This window comes from Python bivittatus, unplaced genomic scaffold, assembly GCF_059951505.1.
Source record: "Python bivittatus isolate LINGU-HERP-01145 unplaced genomic scaffold, Pbiv_v1 ctg000320_np1212, whole genome shotgun sequence".
Classification (NCBI taxonomy): domain Eukaryota; kingdom Metazoa; phylum Chordata; class Lepidosauria; order Squamata; family Pythonidae; genus Python; species Python bivittatus.
This window is the reverse complement of record NW_028277052.1, coordinates 13,582,556-13,602,455: the sequence shown is the minus strand read 5'-3', so window position 1 is coordinate 13,602,455 and position 19,900 is coordinate 13,582,556. Positions and strand designations below refer to the sequence as shown.

At 36.9% G+C, this 19,900-nt stretch overlaps 1 protein-coding gene across 1 annotated transcript in view; it reads right to left on the bottom strand.

The window, feature by feature from the left end:
• Positions 1 to 16,797: 16,797 nt before the first annotated feature.
• Positions 16,798 to 19,900, bottom strand: part of UNC5D (unc-5 netrin receptor D) — a 417,169-nt gene continuing 414,066 nt past the window's right edge. Inside the window, exon 17 of the mRNA XM_088139128.1 lies at positions 16,798 to 17,023. Coding sequence (XP_087995254.1) covers positions 16,942 to 17,023 — 82 coding nt within the window. The 3' untranslated portion in view covers positions 16,798 to 16,941. The remainder of the gene's footprint in view (positions 17,024 to 19,900) is intronic.

The following is a 19,900-nucleotide window of genomic DNA, read 5'->3' as shown; positions in this document are numbered from 1 at the left end:
TTGCTCATATGTCAAATTCACCATGGTTGTGTGTGTGTGTGTTTGTGTATAAACACTTTTTCTTTCAATAGCATACATTTCTCAACATATTATTAACAATAATAACTTCTTGTATTTTAATTAATATTTGTTCTTGTTTTACTGTAAACTGCCCAGAGTCACTTTTGAGTGAAATGGGTGGTGACTAAATCTGAAATATAAATAAATAAATAAATAAATAAGTTAAATAACAGTTTTTCTTTGGAAATATGCATTCTAAACCCTTCTTGAAAGTTGATATTTGCTTGAAAGCAGCATTCATCTTAACTGTGAATGGGAAGATGCATGCAGGTCTGAAGAGAGACTATAACCATGTTCACTTGAAAACAAAAACAGTTATTAGTTCCTTGGTAACAGAAGCTAGCTAATTTTTCACTGATTTTGGAAGCTAAGCAAAGCCAACCCAGTTAATATTCTGATAGGAATGCCAATGATGTTCGCTGCAGAGGGAAATTGAAAAAAAATATCCCAGGAGAATACAATGATAGTTTTTTTTTAAAGCATGGATTTATAGATTGTGGTATTATTCTGGCTTGAATTTTGTTTTACTATCCTTATTACTGTAAACTGATGGGAGTCCATGTAGAATAGATAAATAAATCTGGGATGCTGCCAAGGTAATTGTATGGATAAAGTCAACAGGAGTCAAGCCCAACTTGAAAGTGTTATCAAGGTTAGCCAAGGCTAACCTAGAAAACTAGGTGGGGGTGGAGGTTAGGGTTGGGGGTAGACTCCAGTTAGTACTTAAATCTGGAAAGTCCAGGGATGTAGATTAGACTGGGAAGCCAGAGAAAAAATCTGAAAGAAGGCAATAGCAAGTTATTTCTCTGCCAAGAAAATTTTATGGTTGTCCATGTAAGTCACTAAGGGTCAGACTCAGCTCAAACACATTATTTTCACATAATCAAGTGAACCAGATTCAGCTTTATTTGGATCCTGCATCTTACAGAAAGCCAAACATAATTATGGCTGTCCTTCAGACCTCTCATCTGTTGTTGCACAGCTTTATTCTTCATCCAGTCTGACCCCTGAAAGGGGCTCATGGATCAAAGCAAATAACAGCTCTGAAGGACTATCCTAGCATCAGTAGAAATGTGGAATCTGGTAGACAATACAGCTCCAATCCACATGATAGTTATGGAAATGCCATCTTTCACCTGTCAAATGTCAGACTGCTATACAAATACAGTGGGGAAAAAAAAGCCAGAAGGTGCAGTATAAATACAACACAATATATAACACCTTGGAAATAAAAACAGCAGGACATATAATAGAATACATAATGTCAACCAAGTAAAAATCCCAGGTTATCAAAGAGTGTTTGAACTGGCATTGTAATACTGCATATGGAACCATCAAGCTTTAGATCTGCCTCCCTGAGCTCTCAAAAGTGACCATTGAGTTATAATTTTAATGTGACTAAGAATCAAGCAGAGAAACATCTTATTAATTGTAATTAATTCAAATTCATTTTAAATTTCTCCTCTTTTTTTATCCTGGACATGCCCACTCCTTCTTGACTGTGGTCTCCAGCATGTCACTCGTAGTCTAATGAACCCTCAGTGCACAAAGGATACTTTTCAGATTCAGAAGGGCACTGATTTTTTTTCAAGGTACGCATAATATCCATATATGAACACTGAAGGGGAAATCTAGCTGAGTCCTTGGTGCTCTCTGAGCTTGGTTGTTTGCTTGCAGACATTTAATTACCTGACTAGGTAACATCATCGGTGTGAGTGAGTGTTGGGTGTGCTCTCTGTTTATATACAGTACCTTGCCCTGCCAGTTTGGGTGGGGCTGTGGTTTTCTCCTTGGTAGTTCCTTGATTATGGTATTGTTTTCTGCTTGCTTGATTGTTTGCCTGGTGTTAATCCCTGCTTATCTGGGTATTGGTTGCTGGAAAGGATCATTCTGGTCTTTTTGTTTCCCTCTTAGCTTTCCTATTCTTTTGAATGGTATGTAAATGGAGTTTATCTCTAGAAAAACATATCTAGAAATCTCTAGAAGAAAAAACTCTAGGAAAAAATCTCTAGAAGGAAAAAAAAACAGGAGTCATCTACAACATACAGTGTAAGAACTGTAACAGACACTATGTGGGACAGATAGGCAGAAGACTAGCAGAGCGCATCCATGAACACCGATTAGCAGTCAGAAGACACAATGAAAACTCTTTAATCTCACAACACATGGAGAGACTCAACAATAGTTTCACTTGGGAAGCTGTGAGCATCCTAGACCAAGCCAAATCCAAAAATGCTAGGGAATTCCTGGAAGCTTGGCATTCAGACAAATCAGCCATCAATAGACACATAGAGATAAACCACATTTGCACACCATTCAAACGAAACAATAATAACTGCTACTGTAGCTACTGTATCTAAACAGGGAGCAAACCCCACACTCACTCACACTGATGATGTTAAAGTTGGGTAATGAAACATCTACACACAAACAAGCAAGCTCAGAGAGCACCAAGGATTCCATGGTTCAAGCCTGAGCTACAGATATCCCCTTCTACTGAAATCTAGCTGAGCTGAGCAATTCAGAGATGCAGCACAGTGAAATCTCAGCTGAGCCCAAGGCACTTTTGTATTCCATCTATTCCATCATGTCTCCTCTTCCCTGTTAGCCTATTGATCAGAGAGCAAGCAAGCAACCAATGTAGCAGAGCTTTTTCTCCAACCTTCTGATCAATAGTAGGCTGATCTCAGTGTATTAGACTAAACATTTCAACTTGCAATGCCACAGGTTTCCAACAGGCATCCCTTACACCTTACACACTCTCTCTCTCCACACACACACACACACACACACACACAGAGAGAGAAAACACACACACACGGATGCAAATGCACACACACAGATAATATTATTATCATTGAAAAGATGCCATAGGTGTCTTATTATTAACTGTAACAAATTAGTTTGTAAGACATTGGGTGAAACTGTGGAGAAGCACAGTATGCTTCACTGAGCATCACTGTTACAGAGGGACTTGCTATAAAGCAGAAGAGAGATTCAAATTCTCTGTTGGAAACACCACTAATTAACCAGACTCTTTGTGGTTTTGTTGTGCACAGAGCATACCAAAAGAACCCACTCTCTTATTTATGGATTCCACTTTCTGATCCATAGTGATCCAGTGAAAGAAAGAAAGAGATGCGTAACATGAAAAGTACAAGATCCACTTTAAACATATATTGTTGGAAAGCAGGTGAGGGCTTTCATTGTTCACAAAGATTCCTTCCTGTTCTTTGAATGGGAATTTGTGATTAGCAGGGGACATCTTTCTGTGACACGTTTTGGACTGTGATAGCCTATAGAGCATAGACCTTTTGATCTCCGGAAGCTGTGTTTAATACTTTTTGAAGTTCTAAGTATGTCCACTTTATTTACCATCAAAAAACAGCTATCAGTTAGACATACTCTGAAAGACAAATAAAAGGGGAAAGTAAGCTCTGAGAGAGAGGGGGGGGGAACAATAATGGGCATGCCACATAAATAAATATAAATATGGTTATAGATTTATAGCTATCCCACTTTCCTGCAAAAGGGGTGTGTTTGCATTGGGGAGTTATTATACTTCCCTTTCATTAACACAGATGACCAGGCATTAGATCTGCCCAAAGCAGTCTCTGCAAACCCAAGGCACTAACTAAATTAATGTCCAGAATGAAAGTCCTCCAGACAAACTGCTACCATATTAGGTGAGGATTTATTTCATTTATATGGCCCCCTAACTCACAGTTGTGACTCTGGAGGCATAACATCAAGTTTTAAAACAGCTAAATAAAAATAGTCAAAACAGAAATAAAAACAAAAATAAAAATCTACTGCAATCAAAGCTAACCACAATCATTCTCAGAAACCCTTACAAAAGAGGCTCACCTAAACCCCTGGTCCAGTACTTGGGGGAAGAACCAGGTTTTCAATGGGTTGTGATAGACCCCATCCTCTGAGCAGTGTTGAGCCCCATCACACAAATGTTAAGAGTGGCCTCTGGCCACTAAAAGGCTGCCCACCCTTAATCTAGAAAGTATATTGAATTATATTATTCTATAAACTGGAGAACATTGTATAGAGTTTGAATATTGATCTTTGGATTAACATTCCAGGAGAACGGAATAAGTCTAAATAGACACATAGGAGAAAGAGAGAGAAAGAGTGAACTACTAAAAGGGTGGATTCAATCATTCAATCTTTTCATGACACACTGCCTCTTTGGTAGTTGCTACAAATTAAATACCAAAGAATGAGACAAAGGTTATTTGATAAATCCTGCCACTGGATTTGTGATGGATTTCCAGAGATTAGTGAGGTCCTTAGAAATATTTCTTGCCTTTTTTTATTAGCTTGAAAAGCAAATGATCTAAAGTTGCTGTTCTTTCTTCTGTTATTACTTCTGTCTCCCCCATCAAATAAACCCAGTTATCAAGAGAGCCCAATACTATTGGGCTTTCCAAATGAAGTAAATGTCACCTCCTCAATAAGAGTTTGGTGACATTTCAGTGTTGTGTATGACGTGCATCTTAACATCTCCTCAAGGGACTTTCTTGAGGTTGACTGGAGAAAGAAAGGTGATTTCAACACAGCTTTTTGCTGAAGTTTGTTTGCATTACTTCAGCTCAGACAACACAATCAATTTGGGTTGCTTGGAGGTATTAAAAAAAAAAAAAGATGGTCTTCAATCAGCAGAATGGAGGTAAAATAAAATTCAGCAGTGTTTAAAAATGCCTTATTTAATTCAAGGGCTTCTCTTTCTTATGTACCAAAGAGCAGTGGATTTCTCTTTGAATATTTTTTAAGTTAGAATGAGGAAAAATAATTAGTTTGGCACTGAATTTTGACAGCTGAACTATCTCACAAAATTCAACTGTCTCATTAGATGTAAAATGAGTCTTGTCTTCACTGAGTCTTGCTTTGGGGATAATGATGCACATGTTAATGTGTGTAACAGCTTCCCAATCTGTTAAAAGGTAGGTAGACCTCTTCATGAAGCTGCCTTGTATAAATTTAGACTTCAAGTCCAACATAGACTTTCCACTGTATACCCTTATTTTTACTTTAATGTGATACCAACGTGTAGTAATGTGCATGATAAGTATCTCTCATCTCTCCCTAGTGTGATTATCCTGATAATCTAATTGCTCTGATGCTCAGTATAAAGTTGACATTTAAAGCCCTTAAAGTTTTATTTTTAAAGACCTAAATAATTATGCAGATATGAAGACATCAGTGCCAGCAGTGAACAGGATCATGGATTCCTGAAAATTCTTGGACCTTTCTAAAAAGTTTTCTATTTTCTGATGTGATCTTCATCCATCGATTTCCATAGAATCACTTCACATTATAAAAGCATGATAATAATCCTGCTGGACCAGACTAATGAAAACCTACTGACTCCAGTCTCCTGTTTCCATTGGCCAGGTGTAAGAAGTCTATTAATTCTCCCCTTAATGTTTACTAGATTCCATTTAAGAATCAAGCCTAACAGTTTTTGGCAAACTCCATCTTCCTTGAATTTGTATAAAGCTCTCCCTTTTAAAGAAATCAAAACTGATATCCTTTACCAGAACCAAACTTAATCGAACTTAAATTTAATTAAACATGCATTGGATTGCACTTTCAAATTATGTGACTTGCAAATATAAGAACCAGAAATAATGAAAAAAAGGAAAAAAAGACAATAATGAGTTCAACAAGCCAGCAGTAAAATTACTAAAAAGAATGAAGGAATAAATCTCATGAAAAAAGAAAGTTGCACCCTGATGTCTAAACTATAGTGTCAGAAGGAGTCTTCTGTTTTTCCTGACAATCAACTACCAGAAGAAGGTTTTGGAGATGCGTAGCAGGGGGAAATGAAAATGAAAAATATTAGATTGGTTTAGGGCCAATCTGAATGAAATTCATTTAGATTGGTCCTAAACCAGTTAGGCCTTTAGAAGACAATGTGAATGTATTAAAGCGGACCAGAAAACGTTTGGCACCCAGTGTAATTGGCATCATACCTGAGTAGTATGTTCAAAACCAATCAATTCTAGTCTTACTGAACTTAGTATTCTACATTCTTTGCTGTTTTCAGTTCCTCTCCAAAAGCAACTCTTATTAATAAAATATATTGCCTCAAAAGAAAATATTGTATCATTAGACTCAAAAGAATAAATTTGGAAATAAACCAAAATTGGTTTCTAGGATAAAAACAGCAGGGGGCTAAATTTTGAAAATAAGTTATTCACTATGAGTAACTCATCCATTTTAACAGGAATATTCTCTGAAAACAGCACCCACTATTTCCAAATATCAACTACCATACTGAAATGAGAGTATGATTTCGTTAAAAAAAAAAAAAAAAGCAAAACCAATATAATGTATCTCCTAGCTAATATATAATTAATAACTGGTTGATTGTTTAAAATATTTCTGGAAGAACCAAACAAGAGCTTCTGTTCTGCAATTAAATAAATAGGAAAGTCACAACCCCAACACAAAATCAGATACTTCTTTTTTATTTCAGTGGGCTTAAACAAGGTTAACTTCTTAAAGTTAGAATATAGAACAAATAAGCAATTAAGAAAAGATACTACATAATTATAATGATGCTATAGGATTCCAGCATCTCCAGAGCTGAACTAAATGATCACCATAATCGTGTGATTACTTTGTAAACAGAATGACTTCTAGCTCACCAACACCTGCCATTATATTTATCCCCAAAGTGTAAAAGAACTAGCCTTTTAAGGAAGGCATATCAGCTTCAAAACTATCCGTCTTAGGAAGAATACTCATATTAAATACTCTGGCATATACTGTAGAAGATTGTGGCACTCCTTCCATTGAAATTTTTAGACAGATAATCAAGGGTATATCTGAATCTGAATGATTGGAAGCCATTGAGTGTAGTATGACATCTCAAGCTAACTGAAATGGGAAATTTGACGATTGTTCTCATGTTTGCTTAATCTGATGTTTTGACGTTGGCATTTTCACTGATATATTTTCACTGGTACATTTTCTGTTCAGGTGTCACTTCTGTTAGTTGGCTTCCAGATATTTTGTCGAGCATGAATCTTAAGTTTGCATGACTAAGTTGTCCCTTCAATTCTGTCCAGTAGGACTTAAGTTCAAGTAACTTACAGATTCACCTCTCATTCCTATCTCCTCTACTTGTATGTGGAGATGTTTCTGAGAAATCAGGAACTTAAGAAATATATACAGCACTAAAATATCTGTCCAGTGTACCTGTGGTTTTTTTTTTTTTTTTTTTGGCCAAGGGCAAACAGAAGCTGTAATACTTTATTGCAATCTCTCTAATCCAATGTAATGAAGAATGATGAAATGTATCTCATGTTAAAAGTAAGTATGTTTAAGAGTGAGAAAGGAACATTCCGCTGGTCAGTATAAAAAAAGTGTTGAAAGCGGGCAGGGGGAGAGAGGAATTGAGCAATTTCTGTCCATTAATTTGGGAATGGGCTGAGCAAGCAAACTTTGATAGCTTTTTCAAAGTGTTTTATTACCAAGGAAACCACACTGTAAAAGAAGACAAGCCAAACATTAATGATAGACTGTCCGTTGAACAAGGAATGCATAATGCGGATCACTCTTTCATAATTATTAGAATGTCCAGATTGCCTGGCACCTCCTTTCACGAGGTGTTTCACCTTGCAATGGTGCAACACAGCATTTCAATGCACACTGAAGTGAAGGCAGTCTGCCTCAATGAATGCTTTGCTTTCAGGTTAATGTCTTCTGTGCATGCCCTGTGTGCATCTAATGAAGTGAAGCACTATTGTTTAAAATTGTGGCGCTATGTCACTGCAGAGATTTGCTTCGAACATCATTTCACTCAAGCCATTTGCAAAGCAAAATATCTCTGGGAAGGTTCACACAGGCAGCCTTATAACTATATGAGCAGCATGATTCCCTTAGGACAGTGTTGTCCAAACTTGGCCACTTTAAGATGAGTGGACTTCAACTCCCAGAATTCCCCAGCCAGCCATGAAATCCCCTCCTCTTAAAGTGGCCAAGTTTGGACAAGTTTGGACAACACTGCCTTAGAAAGAATTCAAACAAAATTTTTGAGAAGCATCTTTCAGGTAACCCACCCAAATGCAGTACTCTGATAGGAAGCAGGAGTCAGTAAGCTTGAATCCAATCTCTGGATAAATATCTTTACCTAAAGATAAACCTTACTCGCTAAAGTTGCACTAAAGTCCTCTTGGACTGACCCATCTAATATTGGCACACAACTTCAGATTGTCTTGGGAAACAGCTGTCCAAAAGAAACTGAGCCACTGTGACTTTTCCAGTGATGTCATCTTAATTTTAGGACTAGATCAAGCTACATCAATATTAAGGCAAAGGATCTTAGATTAGAAGGCCAGACAGAAATTGCTGCTTTCTCTCACAACGTATTTGTAAATAACCACATTTTAGCTTCTATAGCAACTTCATATTTATATCACATCACAGTTCCCAAATTCAGGACGGCTTTATTTTTAGATGGTTTTAATGCTCTCCCCACAGCTTTTTTGGAAGGGAAATATAGGAAAACCCCTTAGGAAACTTGACATAGACCCTGTGACACGGGTGCTGTAGATACCACAGCCCATCTTCTTTGCTGCTGCCAGTTCTGCAAGGACATTTGTCACCAGTTGATTAGCCCTTTTTTATTTAAATTTCCGGGGCACTCCGATAATTTTTATTTGCATTATTTGTTAGATAACCAGGATAAATCTCTCTCTCTAAAAGTGGCAAAATTTTGCTATGTTACATGTAAGCTTCACCCGCAAATAGTTTCTAGTAGTCATCAATGTTAGGGGTTAATTTTGCTTTGTTTGTTTCACTGAACGTATTTCATTGGTCAATGACCGAAATAAAGCTTCTGTCTATCTATCTAGCAGATGATGCAATACGTTTGCATTATGAGACTACATTTGCAATTGACATAGAATAATATGAAAAGGAAGATCTGGATCTTTTTTTTTTCTGAAAAAGAAAGGTTTGTCTATCCATCAGAAACGCTTTCCTTCCCTCTCGATCAACCAATATATATTCCTCATCCAACAGACAATTTTGAGTCTGTCAATTTTGGTTATTCTCAGTTTCACAAATATATCAAATTTGGTTTTCAAATATAATATTTGAGAAGAAAAAACACTGCACTCAATTTTCTATTTACAGTATTTTGCAGCCTATTTCTTCAAACATCATCACTTTTGCTTGCAAGTTTGCCTAATACAAGGCATACTCTTTATTTGCAATTCCTTTATACTTTCCCCCAATATAATGTGAGTTTATATGTTATTTTCATGAATATATGCATTTTGTGTTTTTGAAAAACACCAACTGCTTTGCAAAATTCATAGAGCTACAAATGGTGAATGATAACCAAGTTTAGTCTGTATGCTTGATTTAAAAAATGCAAAATTAGAGGCATTTGCATCCGGAGGTAAACAAGGTGAATGTCTTCCCATCTCTAGTTAAAACAAGTCAATATTAAATATTTTCAACAAAATATATTCCCAGCAAGAGATATATTTAACAAATTTCATCTTTCAAGAGCAAGGGAATTAATACTCATCTTTTACTAAATCAAGAGTGCTAGTATTTGTTCATCAGCGATATACAGTATATGAGAATCAAGCTACCTCCAAAATTTCTGTAGATATACATAATTGCATTAATTATGATTTACATCAAAATGGTATTTTATATCCTTCATTTATATGAGCCGTACTAAAGTGCCTGTGGAGTTGTTTGTGAGTACTCTAGTACAAATTAGGAACTAAAATAAAGAGGAATGAGAGAGAAGAAAAGAACAAATTTAAAACCCTTAAGGTCAGTTAACAAATCCTTTTTTATTAAATGCAGCACTAATGTCAATATAAATGCAAACAAACATACAAGAACCACCTGGACTGGATTCATCTGAAAAGGAATCCATTATTTGCTTTAACGTCTTCAGAATTATTATTAATCCAGTGTTAGGTAACAGATGCTTTTCTTCCACTCCTTGTTCATTTTAAATGATTTAACACCTCTGGAAGTATTCATGAATTCAGGTTTCCTCAGTCCCCTAATCATGTTGTCAGCTTAAAATTCACATTTAATTAACCTCTTCACCAAAGGCATAAATCAATACTAAAATTCCCAGTGCATGCCATGCTGATAGTGATTTTCATTTGAAGGGAGGTGGCTGAAAATTAGGTATTAGGGTGGCTGGAAGAGAATAGCAAGCTAGTTGGACAGCTAAAATGTAAATATGACCCTAAATAGCCTTGGATGAGGACTAGCAACTGCCCCATTTAGGAATTCAATGAAGAATGTACAGACTGGATTGACAACAGCTTCTATGGGTGGAATGGAAGTCCCCACCTTGCATTTTAGCAGTATTGGATGACGTCTGTCTTTTTGCATAATGTGAATCCTTTGATTTCTAGATAGAAAAAAAGATTGAAACCACATTGTCTGTTGTCTGAATAATTTCACTCTCCATGCCAACAAATGCACAGATCCAAAAGTAGCTGTCCTCCTGGTTTCAAATTGCAGTTGCAGTTTCTTGATCAAAGAAAGTTATATTTAGGAGGGATTTTTGAGAGACACTACATTGAGAGATAAATGTTTTGTGAGGAAAATGTGCCCAGGAATGCATATTTAAATAATCATGTTGACCTGGACAGTTCACATGTTTTAATATTTCTTAGACTTAAATACTTCATTTTTCAAGGCAGCTTACACAGGGATCTCCCTTTGATCATCGCCATAAAACCAACTCTGTGATGTAGGCTGGGCTGAAGAAAATGACAGCTCAAGTCACCTAACGAGTTTACACAGCTAAGGATGGACTGGAACCCTGGTCATAATCCATCTCCATAACTATTCCACCACACTGGTCCTCTCTGATTCTCCACGGCTTAGTCTATCACAGCCATTGTGATTTGTAAATCATAATTTTAGGGCTTTGCATGTTGAAGGAATTCAACCAGTTGGGACTTGGTCCAATGTGTGAACCCATTCTCTATCTCTCTCACTTTCTCCATCCTTCCAATACATTCAGCCTGACCTATTCTGGCTGGCTCATGAGATGGGAATCCTGTCCTGGGGTTGTTTTTAACATCAAAAACATGGGCTTGCAAATATACATTATATTATATATATTATGCATATCTATTGCATTTGTGTAATAATAAATAAGATATAAATCAAGTTAGCCCCATCTGTCTTGTTTCTGTGTGCATGTGTGTGTGTTAAAAAACCAACACATGTTTTTAGTTTGCTTTAGAATTAAATTTAGAAATTCTCCTGGTTAAACCTGAATGGAAGGGGTGGAATGAATTGAAGCTATAATGAAAGAACCAATATTTTCTGTTCTAAGAACATAATTAGCTTCCTTACTTCAAAACCATCACTTGATCTAACTATTTTAGACAACTTTGGAACAGTTTCTAATCTCCCCTTTTTGGAGAAGGTGATAGAGAAAGTGGTGGTACTGAAACTTTAGAGGATGATAAAAGAAACACATCTGAACTCATGGCAGACAAGTTTCAGGCTAAAATTCAGCTGGAAACTGTTTTGGTCACATTTGTTGATGATCCTTTGAGAGACTTTTGGTCCTCTCTACTCCCCTCCCCACTTCTCTTTAACATCTACATAAAACTGACAGAAGTCATCTATTGCCACAGGCCAGGTATAATCAGAATGTTGAAGATAATCAGTTATATACCTCAGCTCTGTGCCATATAGGTAATGTAATAGATGTGCTGACCCAATACCTGGAGTCTGTCAGAATTTGGATAAGGAGGAAGAGATTCAGATTGAATCCTGCCAAGACAAAGTGGTTTGGGTCTGTAGGCCAAAGAATTCTAAGATAGGACCATCTTTCGCTCTGAATGAGGTTACATTTCTCCACTCAGAGATGGCCCATATCTTGTGGGTCCTCCTGGACTCACAGCTGAGTAAGGGCAGCTATGGCTAGGAGGGCTTTTGCACAGTTACATCTTAGGGGTCAACTGTGACCATTCCTGGATTGGGAAGCTCTTCTTACAGTCACTCAAACCCTAATCCCCTCCACTGGGATTATTGTAATACTTCCTACATGGGACTGCTTTGAAAAAGCATTCAGTAGACAGAGCTAGTAGAAAATGCCATGGGAAATGATACATAGTTATAACCCCACTGCTTCGAGACCTGCACTGTCTGCTTGTTGGCTGCTGAGTGTGACTCAAGGTGCTGATTGTCACCTTTAGAACCCTATAAGGCTCTGGACTGAGTTATTTAAGGGACTGTTTTCTCCTGTGTTCATCAATACATCCGGTCAGATTAAGCAGGAGTCAACTCCCTCCAATCCTATCCAAGAAGGCCATCTGACAAGAACTAGGAAATGGGCAGTCAGTCTGGATTCACATGATGGCTTACGGAAACAGGAAGCATCTCCTTTACATCTGCAAGCCTGATGGGAGATTACAACACAGTTTTCCCCTCCATATTCTTTTTACAGGTTTGCTGTGCTGAAGCCAAATCTACATTTAGTGCATTAACTTTCTGCTCTGTCCTAGTTGTCTAATGATAATAATTAGCCTCTCTGCACTTTATTGCCTTTATTTTATTACCAGTCAGCTGCAAACCTGTCTTGTTTTAGTGTCCCTTCCCTTCTGCCCATCACTCAGAAGGTCAATAGCTTTAAGGACACAATGATGTGACTCTTTTTTTTTCTTTAAAAAAAGTCTGTTATTTTCTTTATTTGAATTAGGGATGGATGGATTAGGATACTCCCCTTCCCCCTTCAGGTTTTTGTCTCCATCTCATTCTTCTCCTTTCTTCTCATCTTTCTCCATTTCATCCCATTACATCCTTTTCTTTTGCCTTCTTCAAAAATGCATTGGAACTATGGATATTAAACAAACACACAATGGCATACAGTATTATTAAGGTGGCTGGGAAACAAAATTGCGTATATTGCAACAAATACAAAAATACACATGAAAATGTATGTGATTTTTCAGGTAAGCTTTTGTTGTTGTTGCTTCATCTGAATACCTGTTAGAGAAAGAGGAGATAATTTATAACTTGTGAATGAAAGCAAATGTATTAGATATGCTCACCCCTGCTTAAAAATGGATGTGACATCTTCATCCATTTATATTAATCACTCCAGCTTTGTAAAACAAATGCTACTACTATTAGCCTTAACCCCATATCATGCCGATGTTATTTAATAAAAATTGATCAGAATTAGCTACTACATATTAGAAATCTTAAAAAGGAAAAAGAAAAAGAATCTCGCTGCTACTAATGTAAGCAAAATATTAAATATGGTCTCTAACCTTAACCTCTCGATCCTATACATATTTATTCAGAAATAAATCCTACTGGATATGATGGAATTCATAGGGCAATCATCATAACATTTCCTTTTAAACCTCCTTGGATATTCCAGTGTTGCTCAAAATATCAAACAGCAAGTGGCCAACCTGGTTTTGGAAGATTATTTCCAACGATGACTGGTGTGGGTCTTCCGGGCTGTGTGGCCGTGTTCTGGAAGTTTTGTTTCCTAACGTTTCGCCAGCACCTGTGACCGGCATCTTCAGAGTGCAGGAGCACAGACAGGAGCAGTTCTCTCTGTGCCCCTGCTCCTGTCTGTGCTCCTGCACTCTGAAGATGCCGGTCACAGGTGCTGGCGAAATGTTAGGAAACAAAACTTCCAGAACACGGCCACACAGCCCGGAAGACCCACACCAGTCATCGTATGCCAGCTGTGAAAGCCTTCGACAATACATTATTTCCAACCTTTTATTCTTGTATCACAGGAGTGGGTAACTTCCCATCTTAGAACTATATTTTTCAGCAGCCCCCAGAGCCCCCTCTAATCTTACTGCTGATTTTCCATGGAATGATTACTGGAAGTCAGTGGTGTGGCTTTCATTCGTTTTAATCAGCAATTAGGTCCATGGGAGAGGGCTGTTGAAAAGTCAAGATGGCTGCTGGAAGTGCATGATTGAAGGCCTGCCCCTTTTCATGAACATTGCACACACAACAACCATTAAAAGGGGTGAGGCTTAAGTCATGAGGTTGCAGCTGCCATCTTGACTTTGTTGACACCTCCATGGATATCCCTGTAAGGCAGGAACTGTCTAAAAAGTATACATCTCCAAATAGGCTCAACCCATGAAAACAGCAAGAGAAAAGGAAGGAAGGAAGGAAGGAAGGAAGGAAGGAAGGAAGGAAGGAAGGAAGGAAGGAAGGAAGGAAGGGCTGGAAATAAGGGAAAAAATGGAAAATTCCAATCTCACCCTGTGTGTGATGTCAGTTTGCCACTTTGCATCCTCACCCTGCTCCCTATAGCCATTCCCTCTTCCAAATGTGTTAGGTATATCCCCATCACAAAAGTTGCTCACCTCAGTTGTTTGAAACAAACAAAACACCTTTGTCTCATCTCTTGACAAAATTAGCCTTTCTGAGAAGGAAATGTTCCTCTTTCTTTTTCTTTTTTTTAAGTTCTGCTGAAAGCCTTCACTTGAACAATAAGGAATAGGTTGCTGATAATCCCTATGCTTCACGAAGAGGCAAAAGTTCTTCCTCCAAACAAAGAATTGAATCTTTTTCTTTCAAGCAGAATAACAGTGCCATCTTCTCCTTGTCTACTTAGAAATAAACCCAGTGGAATTCATGCAGTTTTGCCAAGGTAAACATGTGTGGATTTGCAGACTAATTGTGACCAAATGCTAGAAGGCTACCAGCAATAAAATTTTCTGTACAAATGCCTGCAAGTCTATGTCTAATTTTCAAGAAAATTATGTGTTCTGACGGGCTATTCAACTGAAAAATGAAAGAGTTTGCATAGACTTCTTTCTTCCATTAATGTCATCATGTTGGTAGTCAATAGAAGCTCCAATCTGAGACTTATCACATTTAGAGACAGCTTTAAGGATAAAAATAGGTATAAAAGCCAGCAGAGAATAGTAATATTGAAACTGGGTTGACTTCTGTCACAATTTGTATCAAATAACACTTTGGGCTACATTTCACAACAATTCTATTGCAGGAGCAGATAAAGCCCTAAGCTTTTTGACCTACTATGGTTTTCATGGTAAAGAATTTCCTGGGATTTGATTTAAGGACTTATTCAAAAGCATTCAATTTGATATACAAAGCTGACACTCTATTCCTCATTATCCTGAGGAAATTGGTGGGAAAGAGTGCATTGGTCCCTCACCCAAAATATCTGTCCGTGCTGATACCAGCGTTCAACATTTTATGTTTCTGTACTGAAATGGAAATTTCTCTTGTTAAGACATTTCAATGATGACGCAAGATCTTAACTGTATGGAGTAATCTACTCTATTCAGTTGTAAAATTAGGGTTCCACAATGCCTTAATCAGGATTGATATTGAATCTTGATTTATAGCTTTCAAAATATGGTGGGGTTCAAATGTCATGCTAAATTGTAAATGACTAGTTTATGGCTCAATGTATCATGCAGTTACTGGTTCGGTGTTGTGAAAGCATAGACAAGTGGGTTAATTCTGTAGAGTATGGTTTAGGTGGTTAACAAAGCCACAGTAAAATAAATCAAATGTTAGCTATTAAATGTGAATGAGTGCACATCAACCCAACCCAGCTCAAATTTTCAAACTGATTCATAAAATTGTTGGCCTCCGATTTGGACTTGCAAATCAGTTAAGAAAGTTAAAGTTAAGAAAGTTAATGATTTGGACTTTTAAAAACAGTTCTGAAAATGTGTTTTGCTCATGCACAGAAGTCCATCAAATTTGCTCAGTGAGCCCAAATCAGTTTGGAAGGGGCCCATTCAATTCCAATGCTTAAATCCAGAAATTCACTCTGATGTTCAAAATGAACTGCTGTGTTGATGTATAGTTTTCAAAATGATTTTCTGAATCAAAGGCTTCCATAGCACTATTAACCATTAGAGATAAAGATATTCAGGAAGGATTTTTGCAGTGTGGCCATTTTTAAGAGGATGGGTTGAATTTTAAAGCAGGTTGCACAAAAATTCCTTGATGTTCTTTCTCTTCTGTTATTGCTGTTGGCCATTATTTTTAAATCCCTAATTAAAAACACTATTTTGGTAGATAGCTTTGTTCTGCAAATAACATTGCAGGAAGAGGAGGAGCTCCTGGCTCTAATCAAAAGGTCTAAGGAGTTCTCCATATCTACAAATGTCTAATTGGGGTGAGGTCCCCTACAAGGAAAAGGCCTACATATGAACAAATGCTTGCATACAGATTTTTCAAGTAATTTGGGTACTCATAGGAGGAGTTGAGTCACATGGGAATGTACAGCTTCCTTGTATTCCTAAATGCTAAAAACTTTTTTTTTAACAGTAACTGCTCTGCAGTAGGGGGAAGTGAAATGGGATCATAGGAATAGCATCACTGCAGGTGGGAATTAAACCTCTCTCACTGGGTGCTGTTCCATCTGAATTTGTTCCCAACATGAGGTTTCTACTAACCCGAGTGGAGACAAAAGGTGGATGACTTCTATTGCACCTACCCATTTTTCCTTTCTGCCCTGGGGTCAGAGGGATGGTAGATATATGGGGATGGGGTGGGGAACACAAGAAATAATTTTCTCTTTGTGCAGTGGCACAAGGTTCTGAATTTCTGAATTTTTCTTCTATCCAGCACGGTTCTTCACAAATAGACCCCGTTTGTGCTTGACGTTCATCTTGAAACAACCACCTTATTTTATAGAACCAATTACTATAAATAAAGTGGATGAAATTGATGCCTCAGTACTTACATAAGGAGTACTGACTCATTTTTTAAAAAAAGAGGACATTTAGAGTAGCAAGCTGTACTATGATTCCTTTAATGTTATTTTAAAGTCACTCTGCTTCTTGATGTAGTGAGTCCAAAAATTATTTCCAATGATGAAAAGTCCTCTTAGAAAGAATGTAAAGGAGAAAAATAGAACTGCTGCAGTAAACCAGAGAATGCACCTTTATATTCCTCCCCACAATTCATCCTGTATAGGGAAAAAAGAAAAAAAGAAAATGAAAAGGCCTTATCTCATTCTGTTACCAAGCTAAACATTCCAAGGGAAATGGGACGGTGAGTTTCTGCATAATATGCATAACATTATAGTATTATGATATTAAAATGCATTTCAAGGAAGCGTTTTGCAAGGAAAGAAGGTATGGCATTACGTAATGGTCTTGTTGATACCCAAAAAATCTGGTGCTTGGGAGAAGAAAGGCATTTATTAATATTAGGCAATTATGGGACACTATAAAGCTTCGGCTTTGCTCATATGGAAAGCAGATGATATGTAAATGTAGCTGTATATTGAAAAGTGTAACCTTCTCAGCTTTAAAATATAGAGTATTCTAACACAGCTGTTGGAAGACTTGAAGGATCAGGTTAGGGACAGATCATCATGGAGAATATCTATCTATGTGGTCACTAAGAATTGACATTGAGTTGATGGCACATAAGCAATCAATCAGTTGTAACACAAAGAGACCCTAACACCCTAACCCTAACTCACTTATGACACATCAATAATGCTGACAAGCTTATCCACAGACCCAAAGGACAGAATCTATCCATGGGGTGACTCTTAGTTATTTAAGTTCTCTCTCCCAGCATCACACCCCCAGTTTGACTGGGAGTATTTCTAAAATGAATGTTATTAAAGTAGAATCCACAACTTCCTGCAGTTTTCAGTTCCTTGCCTTCATTTACAACTCTCCTTCTGGATCTGTGTTACAGATTTCAAGGGCATAGATTTAAAAAAAAAAAAATGAAGTGATCTTATGGGATCTTTTTTTCTTTTTTTTTTTGGAGTAACTTTGGTAGCAATTTGATGAAACACCATTCCAAAAAAAAAAAAAAAAAATCATTCAATGATGTGCACATTCAGCCATATCCAAAATTTTTAAAGAGTTTATGGATGAAGACATATACATCAATAATGGAGAGGAAAAGAATGATATCAAAGCGAAGTTTGAAAATTAAAAACAGTAATTAGATAAAAGTCCTATTTTTATCAGTCCCACTGATAAACAATCCCCACAACTCCCTTAAAAACTAAAATAATAATAATAATAAATACATAAAAATAAATGTAAGACATGCCTCCCTTGGGAGGCTATCCTATGAAATCCAGCTAACCAGAATCTCTGGTAGAATATGCCTTGATGTCCAAAATGACTGTATTTCAAAAGTAAACGTAACCTAGAATTTAATTCAACTTGGAAACCATTTTTGGATTGTAGCTGCTTATATGGGCTAGCACCACATCCAAAATTTGATTTTTCCTATCATTAAATCTTAATATTTTAATTTTCTGTTAAATAAGGATAGATCTTTAACTGTTTTGGTTCTTTTATCTTATGTTAAGGTTTATATTGTGGCGATTGTTGCTATTGATGTTTACATACAACTTGGATTTTAACAATAACCTGCAATTTTTAAACAATAGATATTCAGTTATGTAAAATGAATCAAATACTGAAAGTTATTTGTTTATTCATTTGATTATTTAGAATGGCTTAATTCTATGATGCTTGTAAGTTGATTCACTTGGTGTTTTCTTTTTCTCTCTTACTTTTTTCTCCTTTTATCTCTTTTTCCATTCTCAAAGATGTTTAATTAAAAAATCTAATTAAAAAAATTCTGTGTCTCTCCCTGCTATGCACATACACATAGATAAAAACATCCTCATAGCACTTATTTAAGACATTTTTGCCCTGCTCTTCAATCAGAATTGACTCTCAGAGTATCTTCTTTAAGATCAATAAAAGCAAGTCTTTGCCCAAAGTCTTACAAGCTAAGAAGATATAGCAGGAAAAGTAAAAAAGAAAAAAGGATTGGGAAGGTTAAGAGGGCTGTGTGTTTGAAAATAAAGTCAGATTCCAAACCTTCAAGTCAAACAGTTGTTTGTATAATCAAATGGATTGATGTTAAAGCTTCATTTCTTCATTAATTCCCTGGATCCCCATTTGCTTCTGTACCATGCAATGCTGTTCTTTGTGGGACAGAACAATTTTAAGGATCAGAGTGTATATATGTTTTGCTGAACGACTTAGAGTTGATTTTCCTTTCTTCAGAAAACTCTTGATGTGGGCTTCTTGCTGCTCAAGTGACCATGGCTTGAGACATTGCTCCTGGAAACCCAGCATAATGCCTCTGTCAGCAATTTAAACAAAGCTCATTATCTAAATGGATCCATAATTAATAAATATGTGAAAGGATGTCAGCTTTAATGATTGCCTACTTCCACAAGCTTTATTTTATTTGCTTATTATCTGTGGCCTTCCCACTTCACTGACTCTCATTCTCTGCTAAGAGCCAGCTTATAAATGAAAAGCGACAGGATGAAACAGAACCTGAAGTGCGGATGTGCATATGTGAATACACACATGCCTTGTCTCAGCAACTGTTTATGTCAATGAGAATCTGAGATAATCTAACAAAGATATTCATTCTTTAGCCCATCTAGGTTTCCCCAGTTCATGACTGGCTGGGTAAGAACTATAACAGCCTCAGGGAAGGGATGGAGCAGAATTCATTTCTGTTTCTGGAGCTTTGATTTGTGGAGGTTGAATTTAACAAAATGTGCAACTTTTTTTTCATCAATAGGATGGAAGAAACTTGAGATTTGAATTTAAAAATCAGATGAGAGGAAAACAATTGTCTGGGATCTAGACTCCTACGTGATTTGGAGCCAAACTATTTCAGCAACCACCTGCTTCCATATCAGTCCTGACATTCTGGAAAGGATGCTCTATTGACCACAATAAAGTCTATTTACTTATTTATTCTTTGTTATGTTCCCCACCATGTGGAAGACAATTCTGCTATAGTGAAGGTAGATGGTCCTACCATGGAGTCTTGCCAC